The 17,769-nt window shown below is 51.6% G+C and overlaps 1 protein-coding gene across 3 annotated transcripts in view; it reads right to left on the bottom strand.

Annotated features, from left to right (window-relative positions):
* Positions 1–13,465, bottom strand: part of rab11fip4a (RAB11 family interacting protein 4 (class II) a) — a 73,937-nt gene extending 60,472 nt beyond the window's left edge. For all 3 annotated transcript variants that reach the window (XM_063030883.1, XM_063030884.1, XM_063030885.1), the window contains exons 1-4: positions 13,115–13,465; positions 6,660–6,747; positions 5,147–5,238; positions 4,234–4,436 (exon numbers count right to left, since the gene is read on the bottom strand). In XM_063030883.1, the coding sequence (XP_062886953.1) occupies positions 4,234–4,436; positions 5,147–5,238; positions 6,660–6,747; positions 13,115–13,273 (542 nt within the window). In that variant the 5' untranslated portion in view covers positions 13,274–13,465. The remainder of the gene's footprint in view (positions 1–4,233; positions 4,437–5,146; positions 5,239–6,659; positions 6,748–13,114) is intronic.
* Between the last annotated feature and the right edge of the window lie 4,304 nt (positions 13,466–17,769).

Raw genomic sequence — 17,769 nt, 5'->3', positions numbered from 1 at the left:
CCACGCTGCTGTAAACTTCAACCACTGCACACAATGCAGCCTGTCCACCTCAGCCCCTGTATACCACGCTGCTGTAAACTTCAACCACTGCACACAATGCAGCCTGTGCACCTCAGCCCCTGTATACCACGCTGCTGTAAACTTCAACCACTGCACACAATGCAGCCTGTCCACCTCAGCCCCTGTATACCACACTGCTGTAAACTTCAACCACTGCACACAATGCAGCCTGTCCACCTCAGCCCCTGTATACCACGCTGCTGTAAACTTCAACCACTGCACACAATGCAGCCTGTCCACCTCAGCCCCTGTATACCACGCTGCTGTAAACTTCAACCACTGCACACAATGCAGCCTGTGCACCTCAGCCCCTGTATACCACGCTGCTGTAAACTTCAACCACTGCACACAATGCAGCCTGTGCACCTCAGCCCCTGTATACCACACTGCTGTAAACTTCAACCACTGCACACAATGCAGCCTGTGCACCTCAGCCCCTGTATACCACACTGCTGTAAACTTCAACCACTGCACACAATGCAGCCTGTCCACCTCAGCCCCTGTATACCACGCTGCTGTAAACTTCAACCACTGCACACAATGCAGCCTGTGCACCTCAGCCCCTGTATACCACGCTGCTGTAAACTTCAACCACTGCACACAATGCAGCCTGTCCACCTCAGCCCCTGTATACCACGCTGCTGTAAACTTCAACCACTGCACACAATGCAGCCTGTCCACCTCAGCCCCTGTATACCACGCTGCTGTAAACTTCAACCACTGCACACAATGCAGCCTGTCCACCTCAGCCCCTGTATACCACGCTGCTGTAAACTTCAACCACTGCACACAATGCAGCCTGTCCACCTCAGCCCCTGTATACCACACTGCTGTAAACTTCAACCACTGCACACAATGCAGCCTGTCCACCTCAGCCCCTGTACACCACACTGCTGTAAACTTCAACCACTGCACACAATGCAGCCTGTCCACCTCAGCCCCTGTAAACCACACTGCTGTAAACTTCAACCACTGCACACAATGCAGCCTGTCCACCTCAGCCCCTGTACACCACACTGCTGTAAACTTCAACCACTGCACACAATGCAGCCTGTCCACCTCAGCCCCTGTACACCACACTGCTGTAAACTTCAACCACTGCACACAATGCAGCCTGTGCACCTCAGCCCCTGTATACCACACTGCTGTAAACTTCAACCACTGCACACAATGCAGCCTGTCCACCTCAGCCCCTGTATACCACACTGCTGTAAACTTCAACCACTGCACACAATGCAGCCTGTGCACCTCAGCCCCTGTATACCACACTGCTGTAAACTTCAACCACTGCACACAATGCAGCCTGTCCACCTCAGCCCCTGTATACCACACTGCTGTAAACTTCAACCACTGCACACAATGCAGCCTGTCCACCTCAGCCCCTGTATACCACACTGCTGTAAACTTCAACCACTGCACACAATGCAGCCTGTCCACCTCAGCCCCTGTATACCACACTGCTGTAAACTTCAACCACTGCACACAATGCAGCCTGTCCACCTCAGCCCCTGTATACCACACTGCTGTAAACTTCAACCACTGCACACAATGCAGCCTGTGCACCTCAGCCCCTGTATACCACACTGCTGTAAACTTCAACCACTGCACACAATGCAGCCTGTCCACCTCAGCCCCTGTACACCACACTGCTGTAAACTTCAACCACTGCACACAATGCAGCCTGTGCACCTCAGCCCCTGTATACCACGCTGCTGTAAACTTCAACCACTGCACACAATGCAGCCTGTCCACCTCAGCCCCTGTATACCACACTGCTGTAAACTTCAACCACTGCACACAATGCAGCCTGTCCACCTCAGCCCCTGTATACCACACTGCTGTAAACTTCAACCACTGCACACAATGCAGCCTGTCCACCTCAGCCCCTGTATACCACACTGCTGTAAACTTCAACCACTGCACACAATGCAGCCTGTGCACCTCAGCCCCTGTATACCACACTGCTGTAAACTTCAACCACTGCACACAATGCAGCCTGTCCACCTCAGCCCCTGTATACCACGCTGCTGTAAACTTCAACCACTGCACACAATGCAGCCTGTCCACCTCAGCCCCTGTACACCACACTGCTGTAAACTTCAACCACTGCACACAATGCAGCCTGTCCACCTCAGCCCCTGTATACCACACTGCTGTAAACTTCAACCACTGCACACAATGCAGCCTGTCCACCTCAGCCCCTGTATACCACGCTGCTGTAAACTTCAACCACTGCACACAATGCAGCCTGTCCACCTCAGCCCCTGTATACCACGCTGCTGTAAACTTCAACCACTGCACACAATGCAGCCTGTCCACCTCAGCCCCTGTATACCACGCTGCTGTAAACTTCAACCACTGCACACAATGCAGCCTGTCCACCTCAGCCCCTGTATACCACGCTGCTGTAAACTTCAACCACTGCACACAATGCAGCCTGTCCACCTCAGCCCCTGTATACCACACTGCTGTAAACTTCAACCACTGCACACAATGCAGCCTGTGCACCTCAGCCCCTGTATACCACACTGCTGTAAACTTCAACCACTGCACACAATGCAGCCTGTCCACCTCAGCCCCTGTATACCACGCTGCTGTAAACTTCAACCACTGCACACAATGCAGCCTGTCCACCTCAGCCCCTGTACACCACACTGCTGTAAACTTCAACCACTGCACACAATGCAGCCTGTCCACCTCAGCCCCTGTATACCACACTGCTGTAAACTTCAACCACTGCACACAATGCAGCCTGTCCACCTCAGCCCCTGTATACCACGCTGCTGTAAACTTCAACCACTGCACACAATGCAGCCTGTCCACCTCAGCCCCTGTATACCACGCTGCTGTAAACTTCAACCACTGCACACAATGCAGCCTGTGCACCTCAGCCCCTGTATACCACACTGCTGTAAACTTCAACCACTGCACACAATGCAGCCTGTGCACCTCAGCCCCTGTATACCACACTGCTGTAAACTTCAACCACTGCACACAATGCAGCCTGTCCACCTCAGCCCCTGTATACCACGCTGCTGTAAACTTCAACCACTGCACACAATGCAGCCTGTGCACCTCAGCCCCTGTATACCACATCCCATGTAGATCTAAGCTATGTACACCACACCAACTGAACACTTCAATCCCTGCACACCACACTGCCTGTACATCATGCTACCTGTACACCTCAATCGCTGAACGTCACATCGCCTGTACACCACACTGCTTGTAAAACTTAACCGCTGTACACCACAGCACCTGTGCATTTCAACCCCTGCACACCACACTGCCTGTACACCTCATCTTCTGTACAACTCAATCCCTGTACACCATATCCCCTGAACAGCATGCCACCTCACAAACAAGAGAAAGTCTGTGGATACTGGAAATCGGAGCAACACACACAAAATGCTGGAGGAACTCATCAGGCCAGGCAGCATTTATGGAAAAGAATACAGTCGACATTTTGGGCTCAGCCTCTGCTGAAAGGGTTGAGGTGTACAAGCAGCATGGTGCATAAAAGTTGAGGTGTATCAGGTGGTGTGGTGTACAGGGGTTGTGTACAGGGGTTGTGGTGTATAGGCAGTGTGGTGTACAGGGGTTGTGTACAGGGGTTGTGGTGTATAGGCAGTGTGGTGTACAGGGGTTGAGGTATACAGGGGCTGTGGTGTACAGGGGTTGAGGTGTACAGCTGGTGTGGTGTACAGGTATTGAAGTATATAGGCGTTGAGGTGTACAGGCATTGAGGTGTACAGGGGTTGAGATCTACAGCTGGTGTGCTACACGAGGGTAGTGCATAGGTGGTGTAGTGTACAGGGGTTGAAGTGTACAGACGGTGTTGTGTAAGGCATTGAGATACACAGGGGTTGTGGTGTACAGGTGGTGTGGTGTACAGGGGTTGAGGTTTACAGGTGGTGTGGTATACAGGCATTGAGGTGTACGGGGTTGTGGTGTACAGGTGGTGTGGTGTACAGGCTTTGGACATGTGCTGGTTCCATTTCTCCATGGAAACTCCCATTTGTTCTGATTCCATGATATTTCAGAGCGCTCAGGGAACTGTGGTTGGAAGCATAAACCCTGGCTATCTGTCTTCCCTCCACCCCTGGGGTCACTGGGCAGTGATCGGACTGGTAGTGTGTTCTCTCAGAATAAGCCATCCTGTGAGAAACTTACCGTTGTGGGCTCTGTAAGAAGAGACCATCTCTCCCCTCACCCCTGCCGCTCTGCATGCCTGAGGTCCGGGTGCTCTTGAAAGAACCATCCATGTCGGATTCCGGGTGCTCATTTTGATGGCCGATGGTCAAGATGAGATCACTGGGATAGTGGCCGCAGTCACTGAGCCCCCTGTGGTAGCCCATGGACCCCCCAGCAGCTGCCTGTCAATAGGAGCAGATTTACAGGTCTCCAGCTTGAACATAACATCACATCTCCTGTACTCCATACTTTGATTTATGAAGGCCAATGTGCCGAAAGCTCTCTTTACGACCCTATCTACCTGGGTCACCACCTTTGATGAATTACGTACCTATTTTCCCAGATCCCATTGTTCCACCACACAGGGCCACACCGTTCATTGTGCAAGTCCTACCGAAATGCAAAACCTCGCACTTGTCTGCATTAATTTCCATTTTTACAGATCCTGCTGCAAGTCATGGTAACCGTTCTCACTGTGCACTACACCCCCAATCTTGGTGTCATCTGCAAATCTGCAGATCCAGTTAACCAAATTATAACCCAGATCATTGATATAGACGACAAACGACAACGGATCCTGCAGTTACTCAGGGAGTTGAGCCTCCCCCCCCCACCCCCCGGACTGTGGCTCCTGCCCCACCCTTGCTGATTTGCTCACATCTCTCTCCCCCACCCCCCACTCTCGCTGACTGTCTGGGGGGTGGTGAGCTGCTGCAGAGGAGAGGGAGAGGGAAGCAGGGGTCAGTACAGAGACGGGAGAAGAGGGTGACAGATAGCTCCCTACTCCATACCTCCCCATTCCCCCGGCCCGCCAGGTGCTGTACAGGGGAGAGGGGGCAGAGAGGCTGAGGGCTGGTCAGTGCCAGGAATTGGTGACTAGCGACCCCATTACCTGCTGATATGCAGAAACTCCATCCTGCGTGTGGTAATGAGTGACAGGCGAACTCTCCGCACACTCGCCCTTGTCCAACAGGTCACCACACCCTGTACAGATCAGAGACAGGTCAGCTCAGACAGATGGTGACCACTGTGATCAAACTCTGTGAACTCCACATGCACCCCACAAACACCACCCTCACTGGGGGACAGTCCTACACAAACTGACCCTCACTGGGGGACAGTCCCACACACACTGACCCTCACTGGGGGACAGTCCCACACTCACGCACTGACCCTCACTGGGGGACAGTCCCACACACACTGACCCTCACTAGGGGACAGTCCCACACACACACTGACCCCCACTGGGGGACGGTCCCACACACACACTGACCCTCACTGCAGGGGACGGTCCCACACACACACTGACCCTCACTGGGAGACAGTCCCACACACACACTGACCCTCACTGGGGGACGGTCCCACACACACTGACCCTCACTGGGGGACAGTCCCACACACACACACTGACCCTCACTGGGGGACAGTCCCACACACACACTGACCCTCACTGGGGGCAGTCCCACACACACTGACCCTCACTGGGGGACAGTCCCACACACACACTGACCCTCACTGGGGGCAGTCCCACACACACTGACCCTCACTGGGGGACAGTCCCACACACACACTGACCCTCACTGGGGGCAGTCCCACACACACTGACCCTCACTGAGGGATGGTACCACACACACACACTGTCCCTCACTGGGGGACAGTCTCTCACACACACACACACTGACCCTCACTGAGGGACGGTCCTACACACACACTGACCCTCACTGGGGGATGGTCCCACACACACACACTGACCCTCACTGAGGGATGGTACCACACACACACACTGTCCCTCACTGGGGGACAGTCTCTCACACACACACACACTGACCCTCACTGAGGGACGGTCCTACACACACACTGACCCTCACTGGGGGATGGTCCCACACACACACACTGACCCTCACTGGGGGACGGTCCCACACACACACACACACTGACCCTCACTGAGGGACAGTCTGTCACACACACACACACTGACCCTCACTGGGGGACAGTCCCACACACACTGACCCTCACTGGGGGACGGTCCCACACACACACTGACTTCACTGGGGGACAGTCCCACACACTGACCTTCGCTGGGGGACGGACCCACACACGCACTGACCCTCACTGGGGGACAGTCCCACACACAGTCCCTCACTGGAGGACAGTCCCACACACATACTGACCCTCACTGAGGGACGGACCCACACACTGACCCTCACTGGGGGACAGTCCCACACAGACATTGACTCTCACTGGGGAACGGTCCCACACACACACTGACCCTCACTGGGGGACAGTCCCACACACTGACCATCACTGGGGGACAGTCCCACACACTGACCCTCACTGGGGGACGGTCCCACACACACACTGACCCTCACTGGGGGACGGTCCCACAAGGAAAGGGATGGAGATACCTTTTATGGCAAAGATTCCTCTGCAGAATTCCTGGAAGCTGATGAGACCCAGGTTGTGGGGATCAAGCAGTTGAGCCATTCTCTGCAGCTGGAAATACAGGGACAGTTAGACTGGCGTCCAAGGCACCGCCCCACCACTACCATCGCCCCCAGCTGGCAATGTGGACAATCAGAGCAGGTGCTGGTTCCACGTTCAGAGAAGGGAGAGGCTGCTTGGCTCTTCCTGCTGCTCCCTCAAGGTCAATGTCAGTCCCCATCTTGTGGCAATCAAGGTTCTGCCGAATCTGAGAGCAACACAATCGATCGCATTCCCAGGATCTGAGATCCCCATCAGCACATCCCATTCCCAGGATCTGAGATCCCCATCAGCACACTCCATTCCCAGGGGTTGATATCCCTATCAGCACATCCCATTCCCAGGAGTTGATATATCCATCAGCACACCCCCATTATCAGGATCTGATATCCCTATCAACCCTCATTGTCAGGAATTGATATCCTCATCAACCTTCCCCCATTGCCAGGAGTGGATATCCCTGTCACTCGTCCATTCCCAGGAGCGGATATCCCTGTCACTCCCCCATTCCCAGGAGCGGATATCCCTGTCACTCCCCCATTCCCAGGAGCGGATATCCCTGTCACTCCCCCATTCCCAGGAGTGGATATCCCTGTCACTTGTCCATCCCCAGGAGCGGATATCCCTGTCACTCTGCCATTCCCAGGAGCGGATATCCCTGTCACTCTGCCATTCCCAGGAGCGGATATCCCTGACACTCCCCCATTCCCAGGAGCGGATATCCCTGTCACTCCCCCATTCCCAGGAGTGGATATCCCTGTCACTTGTCCATCCCCAGGAGCGGATATCCCTGTCACTCTGCCATTCCCAGGAGCGGATATCCCTGTCACTCTGCCATTCCCAGGAGCGGATATCCCTGACACTCCCCCATTCCCGGAGCAGATATCCCTGTCACTCCCCCATTCCCAGGAGCGGATATCCCCGTCACTCCCCCATTCCCAAGAGGAGATATCCCTATCACTCCCCCATCGCTAGGAGCAGATATCCCTGTCACTCCCCCATTCCCAGGAGTGGATATCCCTGTCAGTCCCCCATTCCCAGGAGCAGATATCCCTGTCACTCCCCCATTCCCAGGAGCGGATATCCCCGTCATTCCCCCATTCCCTTGATTTTAGATCTCCATCACCACCCCCAATTCCCAGGAATTGATATCCCTATCACCCCTATTCCCAGAAATTGATATTCCCATCACCTCCATTCCCAGGAGCTGAAATCCCCAACACTTCCATTCGCAGGTTCTGATATCTGCCCTTAACAAAGTGACTCTCGGTGTCTCCTCTCCCCTTACTCACAATCTCCTCACCTCCCAACCACCAGTCCTGCCTCTCCCCTTTCTGCCCATTCACCAATCCCCATCCCCTCTTTCCCCACCCACCAGTCCCTTCCCCTCCCCACACCTCCCACCCTTTCCCACCTCCACCCTCACCCACATCCCCCACCACCATCGCCTCCCCTTGACACCCACCAGTCTCCTCTCCCTCTCCCTGCCTGAATACTCTTTTCAATGGACAATTGTAATCACCTTCTGATGCACTTTTGGGAAGGGATTGGATTTCTGCTGTGCTTTTGGGAAGGGATTGGATTTCTGCTGTGCTTTTGGGAAGGGATTGGAACCTGTGGAGGTTTTGCCACAAACTCTTTGGGAATTGGGAGGCGGGAGGTCTCTGCAACAGCCCCAGTACTGTGGAACTGAGTACTGCTCTCGCTCCCACCTGTACCTGCCTCTCCGTTGTCGCATCCCTCTCATGGAATCGTACAGCAGGGAAATGGCCCTTTCAGCCCACTGGTCCACGCTGAACACCTTCCTCATCAAATTATCCATCTTTTACCCCTTCCGGAACTCATGACCACCCACATGAATACTCTTTGGGACCTTTCCCACTTGGTCCTCATATATCATGGGATTCTCCTTAATCTTTCTTTTCAAGACCCTTCTCTGCATTCCTAATTTCTCTTTTACATTCTCTCCAAACCACTCTGTATTCCCCACGAGACTTCTGTTTTTTGTTCCTGCTCAAACCTTCACTGTCCTTCAGTTCAAGACCTTAATTTGAAAACCAAGCATCCCTTTCCAGGGTTACCTTCAAATGTGCAGAATTGGGTCACTATTTCCAAAAATGCTCCCCTACCCACACCTCCTCCTCCCCCCCCCCCAAGACATGCCCTCTTCTCATGGCTACCATCAAGGAGGAGGTACAGGAGACTGAAAACACACACTCAGCTTTTCAGGAACAGCTTCTCCTCTGCCATCAGATTTCTGAATGGACACTGAATACTGCCTTGGCTTTTGCTCTCCTTTTCCACTTTATTTATTATTTCATATTTCTTATTGTAACTTGTCTTCATTTTTTTATGTGTCGCACTGTACTGCTTTCACAAAACAACAGATTTTGCAACATCTGTCAGTGATATAAATCTAATTTTGATTCTGAATCCAGCTCCTTTACTGAGCACATGGCCCAGACCCTGACTGGGCACAACACGGCGGGGCGGGGGGGGTGGGGAGATGGAATACCCTACACACATCCATACCCTATGTTCCACTGAAATTCTGAAAATTCAATTACTGTCTTACTGACCTGCATCAATCTCTAAGCTCGCTGTTTGAACCATACAGATCAGTTTTTCAAAAATCTCCCTTCATACACCAGACCCCGTTTCTGCATTCTCACGGGACTTGGACGTGGTCTGAGATTATATAGGGACCTATATGGGACTTGGGCGTGGTCTGAGATTATATAGGGACCTACATGGGACTTGGACGTGGTCTGAGATTATCTAGGGACCTACATGATGCTCTGACTCTGCCAGCTCCACCAGGTGCACGACTCTCCCCACTACAGTATCGACAAAATCTTTCAAGGCAATGCCTCAAGAAGGTGGACTCCCACCATCCAGGTCATTGCCTCTTGTCATTACTACTGGGAAGAGGTACAGGAGCCTGAACACCCACACTCAACATTTTAGAAACCTAACCTAACCAAGGGACGATTTACAATGACCAATTAACCTACTCAGTACACCTTTGGACTGTGGGAGAAGACCAGAGCACTCAGGGAAAACATACTCATTCCACACGGAGAATATACAGACTCTTTACAGATGGCATCAGCAATGAACTCCAAACTCTGGACACCCCCAGCTGTAATAATAACTTTCCATCTCAATTCTACTTCCTTTACACTCTGCCCAAGGGACTGGATTGATCCCAGCTGCTGAACCTGACAAAAACCTCCTTTTTCTGACCAGAGCCTCACAATCCATAGAAACATAGAAAACCTACAGCACAGTACAGACCCTTCAGCCTACAAAGCTGTGCATAACATGTCCCTACCTTAGAACTACCTAGGCTTTACCCATAGCCCTCTATTTTTCTAAGCTCCATGTCGCCATCCAGGAGTCTCTTAAAAGACCCTATCGTATCCGCCTCCACCACCGCTGCCGGCAACCCATTCCACACACTCACCACTCTCTGAGTAAAAAAAACTTAGCCCTGACATCTCCTCTGTACCTACTTCCACCTTAAAACTGTGCCCTCTTGTGTTAGCCATTTCAGCCCTGGGAAAAAGCCTCTGACTATCCACACGATCAATGCCTCTCATCATCTTATACACCTCTATCAGGTCATCTCTCATCCTCCGTCGCTCCAAGGAGAAAAGGCCAAGTTCACTCAACCTATTCTCATAAGGCATGCTCCCCAATCCAGGCAACATCATTGTAAATCTCCTCTGCACCCTTTCTATGGCTTCCACATCCTTCCTGTAGTGAGGTGACCAGAACTGAGCACAGTACTCCAAGTGGGGTCTGACCAGGGTCCTATATAGCTGCAACATTACCTCTCAGTTACTTCTCGGTCCAGGGTTGCCTAATCCTGCCAGCCTTGCCCTTCACTCTGACAACAACATGCTGACCCTGAATTCTTTGTCTCACTTTTAAAAGCCTCCCACTTGTCAGATGTCCCTTTAGTTGCAAGCAGCCTCTCCCAACCAAACAGTCTGGTGGGCATTAACTTGTGGACCTTTTTCTTTCTCTGTAATAATTTTAAAACTGTCGGAAGTATGAGCACAGATTGCATCATTCCTTCACTGACCCCTCTGCCATTTCCCCAGCAGGAGGTCCAGTGTTGCCCCATCTCTGATGGACCGCCTGCATATTGTTTGAGAAGATGATCCTGCACATAGTTAACAGATTTCTCCCAGTGTAAGCCCCTGTCACTGTGGCAGTCCTAGCCAATGTTAAACAACCACTATTATAAACCTCTTGTATCTACAGCTCTCTGTGATCTGCCTAGCTTTGCTGCCCATTGACTATGAGGGGAGAAGGAGCTGTGTACCACCTTATCAAAGTGACCTCTCCTTATTCGTCAGCTCCATCCTTATGCTATTATTGGACACTCTGTCTAAAGACCTGAATGATCTGTACCCTAGACTATTAAACTGCCATTCCTGCCTTCCTTCAACTATGTTTCTGTTATAGATTAATACCCCAAACCCATGTACCTAGCTGAGTCCTAAGCTCATCCACATCATCGGTCTTGCTGTTTCGTTTACACAGAGCACTACAGCACAGTGCAGGTTTTCCAGTCACAATGTCGGAACAAACTTTCACCTATTCTAACCTTTCCTTCTACATTTTTCTATTACCTATGTGCCTAGCAAAGAGTCTCTTAATTGCACTTAATGTATCTGACTCTACCACCACTACTGGCAGTACATTCCACACACCCACTGCTCTCTGAGTAACGAAAATCTACCTCTGACATCCCCCTCAGAATGTCCTCACTCACTGTCTGTCCCACCCACCGAAAAACCTACCTCTGACACCCCCCTCAAAATGTCCTCACTCACTGTCTGTCCCATCTACTGAAAAATCTACCTGACACCTCACTCACTGTCTGTCCCACCCACCGAAAAACCTACCTCTGACATCCCCCTCAGAATGTCCTCACTCACTGTCTGTCCCACCCACCGAAAAACCTACCTCTGACACCCCCCTCAGAATGTCCTCACTCACTGTCTGTCCCACCCACCGAAAAACCTACCTCTGACACCCCCCTCAGAATGTCCTCACTCACTGTCTGTCCCACCCACCGAAAAACCTACCTCTGACACCTCCCTCAAAATGTCCTCACTCACTGTCTGTCCCACCCACCGAAAAACCTACCTCTGACACCCCCCTCAAAATGTCCTCACTCACTGTCTGTCCCACCCACCGAAAAACCTACCTCTGACACCCCCTCAAAATGTCCTCACTCACTGTCTGTCCCATCTACTGAAAAATCTACCTGACACCTCACTCACTGTCTGTCCCACCTACCGAAAAAAACTACCTCTAACACCTCCCTGCCCGTCTGTCCCATCTACCGAAAAAAAACTTAGACACCTCCCTCAGAACACTAACTCCTGCCCTGCCCGTTCCTCCTACTGACCTTGCTCGCTTTAGCTTCTATATTTGCCTCAGCTTGGTCGGCATGGGCGAGTTGGGCCGAAGGGCCTTCTACAGTATTTATTGCTTCCCGCCCCCGTCCAGACACACTAGCAAATCTGCCAGGCAAGACGCTGGTCCCTCCATTTCAGGTACAACCCGCCCAGAAGCGATCCCAATGATCGACGAACCTGCACCCCAGCTACAGATTCCTCAGCCTATTGTCTGATTCAGCACTTGGCACTCACCCGGTGTGATCCAGACACCACAGCGCTGAAGGTCCTGCCTTCTAATCTTCCTGCGTCTATCTCTAGCCTTTGCCCTCCACCTCGGACATGTCCTTGACTCCGGAACCCGGTAGACAACACGCCACCCTGCTGTCAGCTTACGCAGCTCTCCCAGTCCCCAGAGCCGGTTCTGCTCCCTTCTCCCGAGGGGCCGCTCTTACCCCCGGTGGGAACTCGCTGGGAGAGGTAGGAGGGCGAGGCAGAGAGGAGTGGGTGTGACCCACCAGCGAGGTTATCACGGTCCCGGTCCCTGTCCCACCCTGGGTGCACATAGAAAACATGTTCCTTCTGAGTACCGGAAATTCTCACATCAGGATATGGAGCCGTTCAGCCACTCCTGAGGAGAAATCGGTCTCTCCCCTCCGTAAGGGAGGGTTCAGAGTAACCGACGGAACCCGGGGCTCTGTTTTTACCGGAGTCGAGACTATTCCCCGACTGTGCTGACGAAAGTCCCAATCCCGCTCCCATATCTTATTACAAACTTTGCCCCCATGAACGATCGGGGTCCCAGACCGGTTCCCGGTAAGTAACGGGTGACGGTGTCTTCCTGTTATTGGCTGGGCTTCCGCCCCGGCTCCGGTAAACGGAGGGGTCCCGGTCCGGCTCCCGTTAAATCACGGGTCACGGCATCTTCCCGTTACCGGCTCTGGTTAACAGGCACCGCTCACCTCGTCTCCCTCCACGAAGCGCAACCCCATCTGAATGAAGCGCTGCACCGGCAGGAAGCCGCCCGGTTCCTCGGCCACCGCATCAAACACAAGCTGCAGTTTCTGCACAAACTCGCCCAGAGATTCCTCCTCCGCCGCCGGCGTCCCGGCCACCTCCATCCCCTCTCAGCAGTCGGTCGTCGGGCTTCAGGAAGCCGGCCGCCATCAGCACCGAGCCCAAGGCCAGCGCCGAGCCGGTGACATCACTCTCTGGGAGAGCGCAGTACCAATGCAGCACAAAGACAGACCCTCGGCGAGCAGTGCAGCACAGCACCGGTGCAGCACAAAGATAGACCCTCGGCGAGCAGTGCAGCCCCGGTGCAGCACAAAGATAGACCACCAGTGTCAAATGCAACATAAAAACAGCACTGATGCAAAAGACAGACCCCAACATGCAGCACAGCACTGCAATGCAGCAAAAATGCACATCACAGGCAGCAAACATCGCGCTACTGCAGCACAGACACCAAAGGCATCATACAGCAGGCAGGAGTATCCTGCATCAGAAACAGCAATAATTCAACTCAAATGCATTCCCCTGGCATAAAGCATAGCTGATCATCTCCTGATGTAAAATATGGCACCAATGCTGTGTGTGGCCATGTAGAAGCTGGAATGTGGGAACGGGGTCCGGTGTGAGAGGCAGAGGGAGAGGGAACGGGGTCCGGTATCAGAGATGGAGAGGGAACGGGGTCCGGTGTCAGAGAGGGAGAGGGAACGGGGTCCGGTGTCAGAGAGGGAGAGGGAACGGGGCCCGGTGTCAGAGAGGGAGAGGGAACGGAGTCCGGTGTGTGAGAGGGAGAGGGAACGGGGTCCGGTGTGAGAGGGAGAGGGAACGGAGTCCGGTGTGTGAGAGGGAGAGGGAACGGGGTCCGGTGTGTGAGAGGGAGAGGGAATGGGGTCCGGTGTGTGTGAGGGAGAGGGAACGGGGACCTGTGAGAGAGGAGAGGGAACGGGGTCCGGTGTGTGTGAGGGAGAGGGAACGGGAACGGGATCCGATGTGAGAGAGGGAGAGGGAACGGGGTCCGATGTGAGAGAGGGAGAGGGAAAGGGGTCCGGTGTGAGAGGGAGAGGGAACGGGGTCCGGTGTGAGAGGGAGAGGGAACGGGATCCGGTGCGTGAGAGGGAGAGGGAACGGGATCCGGTGCGTGAGAGGGAGAGGGAATGGGGTCCGGTGTGAGAGAGGGAGAGGGAACGGGGTCGGTGTATGAAGGGTGAGTAAAGTTACTCAGTTTTTTGGTGAGGTGATGAAGGTAGAGCTGAGGATGGTGACTACATGGATTTTAGTAAGGGGTTAGGCAAGGTCCCTCATGGAATGATCACCATAAGATTAAGATGCATGGGATCAATGGTGAATTGGCTGTTTGGATTCTTGCCCGAACAACACAGAGAGTGGTGGTCAAAGGTTTTACGCGAGCTGGAGGTCTGTGATTCGTGGTGTCCGCAGGGATTGGTACTGTGATCTCTGCTGTTTGTGACGTTAAATTGCAAATGTCTCTTCACTCTTTAAGGGAGGAAAACAAAAACAAGGAAATTATAGGCCAGTTAGCCATACCTCAGTGGTTAGGAAAGTCCGTTATTAAGGACGAGGTTGCAGGTTACTTCAACACTAATGATAAAATAAGTCAAAGTCAGTATGGTTTCTGTGAACCATAGAACCATAGAAACTACAGCACAGAAACAGGCCTTTTGGCCCTTCTTGGCTGTGCTGTGCCGAACCATTTTCTGCCTAGTCCCACTGACCTGCACACGGACCATATCCCTCCATACACCTCCCATCCATGTATCTGTCCAATTTATTCTTAAATGTTAAAAAAGAACCCGCATTTACCACCTCGTCTGGCAGCTCATTCCATACTTCCACCACTCTCTGTGCGAAGAAGCCCCCCCCACTAATATTCCCTTTAAACTTTTCCCCCCTCACCCTTAACCCAAGTCCTCTGGTCTTTTTCTCCCCTTGCCTCAGTGGAAAAAGCCTGCTTGCATTCACTCTATCTATACCCATCATAATTTTATATACCTCTATCAAATCTCCCCTCATTCTTCTACGCTCCAGGGAATAAAGTCCTAACCTATTCAACCTTTCTCTGTAACTGAGTTTCTCAAGTCCTGGCAACATCCTTGTAAACCTTCTCTGCACTCTTTCAACCTTATTTATATCCTTCCTGTAATTTGGTGACCAAAACTGAACACAATACTCCAGACAACAGGAATTCTGCAGATGCTGGAAATTCAAGCAACACACATAATAGTTGCTGGTGAACGCAGCAGGCCAGGCAGCATCTCTAGGAAGAGGTGCAGTCGACGTTTCAGGCCGAGACCCTTCGTCAGGACAATACTCCAGATTCGGCCTCACCAATGCCTTATACAACCTCATCATAACATTCCAGCTCTTATACTCAATACTTTGATTAATAAAGGCCAATGTACCAAAAGCTCTCTTTATGACCGTATCTACCTGTGACGCCACTTTTAGGGAATTTTGTATCTGTATTCCCAGATCCCTCCGTTCCACTGCACTCCTCAGTGCCTTACCATTAACCCTGTATGTTCTACCTTGGTTTGTCCTTCCAACGTGCAATACCTCACACTTGTCTGCATTAAACTCCATCTGCCATTTTTCAGCCCATTTTTCCAGCTGGTCCAAGTCCCTCTGCAGGCTCTGAAAACCTTCCTCACTGTCTACTACACCTCCAATCTTTGTATCATCAGCAAATTTGCTGATCCAATTAACCACATTATCATCCAGATCATTGATATAGATGACAAATAACAATGGACCCAGCACTGATCCCTGTGGCACACCACTAGTCACAGGCCTCCACTCGGAGAAGCAATTCTCTACTACCACTCTTTGGCTTCTTCCATTGAGCCAATGTCTAATCCAATTTACCACCTCTCCATGTATACCTAGTGACTGAATTTTACGAACTAACCTCCCATGCGGGACCTTGTCAAAGGCCTTACTGAAGTTCATGTAGACAATATCCACTGCCTTCCCTTCATCCACTTTCCTGGTAACCTCCTCGAAAAACTCTAATAGATTGGTCAAACATGACCTACCACGCACAAAGCCATGTTGACTCTCCTGTCTCGTAGTACTCCCTCCAATAACTTACCTACTACCGACATTAAATTTACCGGCCTATAATTTCCCGGATTACTTTTCGATCCTTTTTTAAACAACGGAACAACATGAGCCACTCTCCAATCCTCCGGCATCTCACCTGTAGACAGCGACATTTTAAATATTTCTGCCAGGGCCCCTGCAATTTCAACACCAGTCTCCTTCAAGGTCCGAGGGAACAACCTGTCAGGTCCCGGGGATTTATCCACTTTAATTTTCCTCAAGACAGCAAGGACCTCCTCCTTTTCGATCAGTACAGTTTCCATGATCTCACTGCTTGTTTCCCCTAATTCCATATACTTCATGCCAGTTTCCTTAGTAAATACAGACGCAAAAAACCTATTTAAGATCTCCCCCATTTCCTTTGGTTCCGCGTATAGGCAACCACTCTGATCTTCAAGAGGACCAATTTTATCCCTTACAATCCTTTTGCTCTTAATATACTTGTAAAAGCACTTTGGATTATCCTTCACTTTGACTGCCAAGGCAACCTCATGTCTTCTTTTAGCCCTCCTGATTTCTTTCTTAAGTATTTTCTTGCACTTCTTATACTTCCTCAAGCACCTTATTTACTCCCTGCTTCCTATACATGTCATACAACTCCCTCTTCTTCTTTCTCAGAGTTGCAATATCCCTTGAGAACCAAGGTTCCTTATTCCTATTCACTTTGCCTTTAATCCTGACAGGAACATACAAATTCTGCACAGTAGGAGGGGAAGGGGGAGATCCAAAATGATAGAAGACAGGAGGGGAGGGATGGATCTGAGAGCTGGATCCATCCCTCCCCTCCTGTCTTCTATCATTTCGGATCACCCCCTCCTACTTTCAAATCTCTTACTAATTCTTCTTTCAGTTAGTCCTGACGAAGGGTCCCGGCCCGAAACGTCAACTGTACCTCTTGAGATGTTGCCTGGCCTGCTGCATTCCACCAGCATTTTTTGTGTGTGTTGCTTGAAGTTCCAGCATCTGCAGATTTCCTCGTGTCTGCATTTTAAAAATCTGTTGAGACTTCTTTGAGGAAGTATATTTCTGATATGTTCCTAACGTATTTGGCTTATCACCAGCCCTGGCAGCATGTTCCAGGCACCCACTACTCTGTGCACAAGAAACTCATCCCTGAGGGAAACTGGAGGGGAGTGCACCCATGCTGCTTGGGAGGGTTTACACTAAATTGGCAGTGGGAAGGGGAGCTGGTCAGCAAGTGGAAGGATTGAGGAGAAAGTGGATATTTTGACCAGTAAGTTTGAAAGACGAGTGGTGCAGTGTTAATGAACATGGTTTCAGTGTAGAGTACAACACACAAGGCAGATTAACTTGGAGCCTTGATCAGTACATGGAACTGAGATATTGTGGCCAGTACAGAGACGTGGTTACGAGGACAGTTCAATGTTACAGATGCATTAGACAGGGTATAAAAGAGAAGCGAGTTGCCCCACTGATCACAGAGAATGTCATACCAGCATTCAGAGAGAACATCCTGGAGGGCCTG

Source organism: Mobula hypostoma, chromosome 22, assembly GCF_963921235.1.
Source record: "Mobula hypostoma chromosome 22, sMobHyp1.1, whole genome shotgun sequence".
NCBI lineage: Eukaryota > Metazoa > Chordata > Chondrichthyes > Myliobatiformes > Myliobatidae > Mobula > Mobula hypostoma.
Note: the sequence above shows the minus strand (reverse complement) of the source record. Positions and strands in the feature narration are given on the sequence as shown.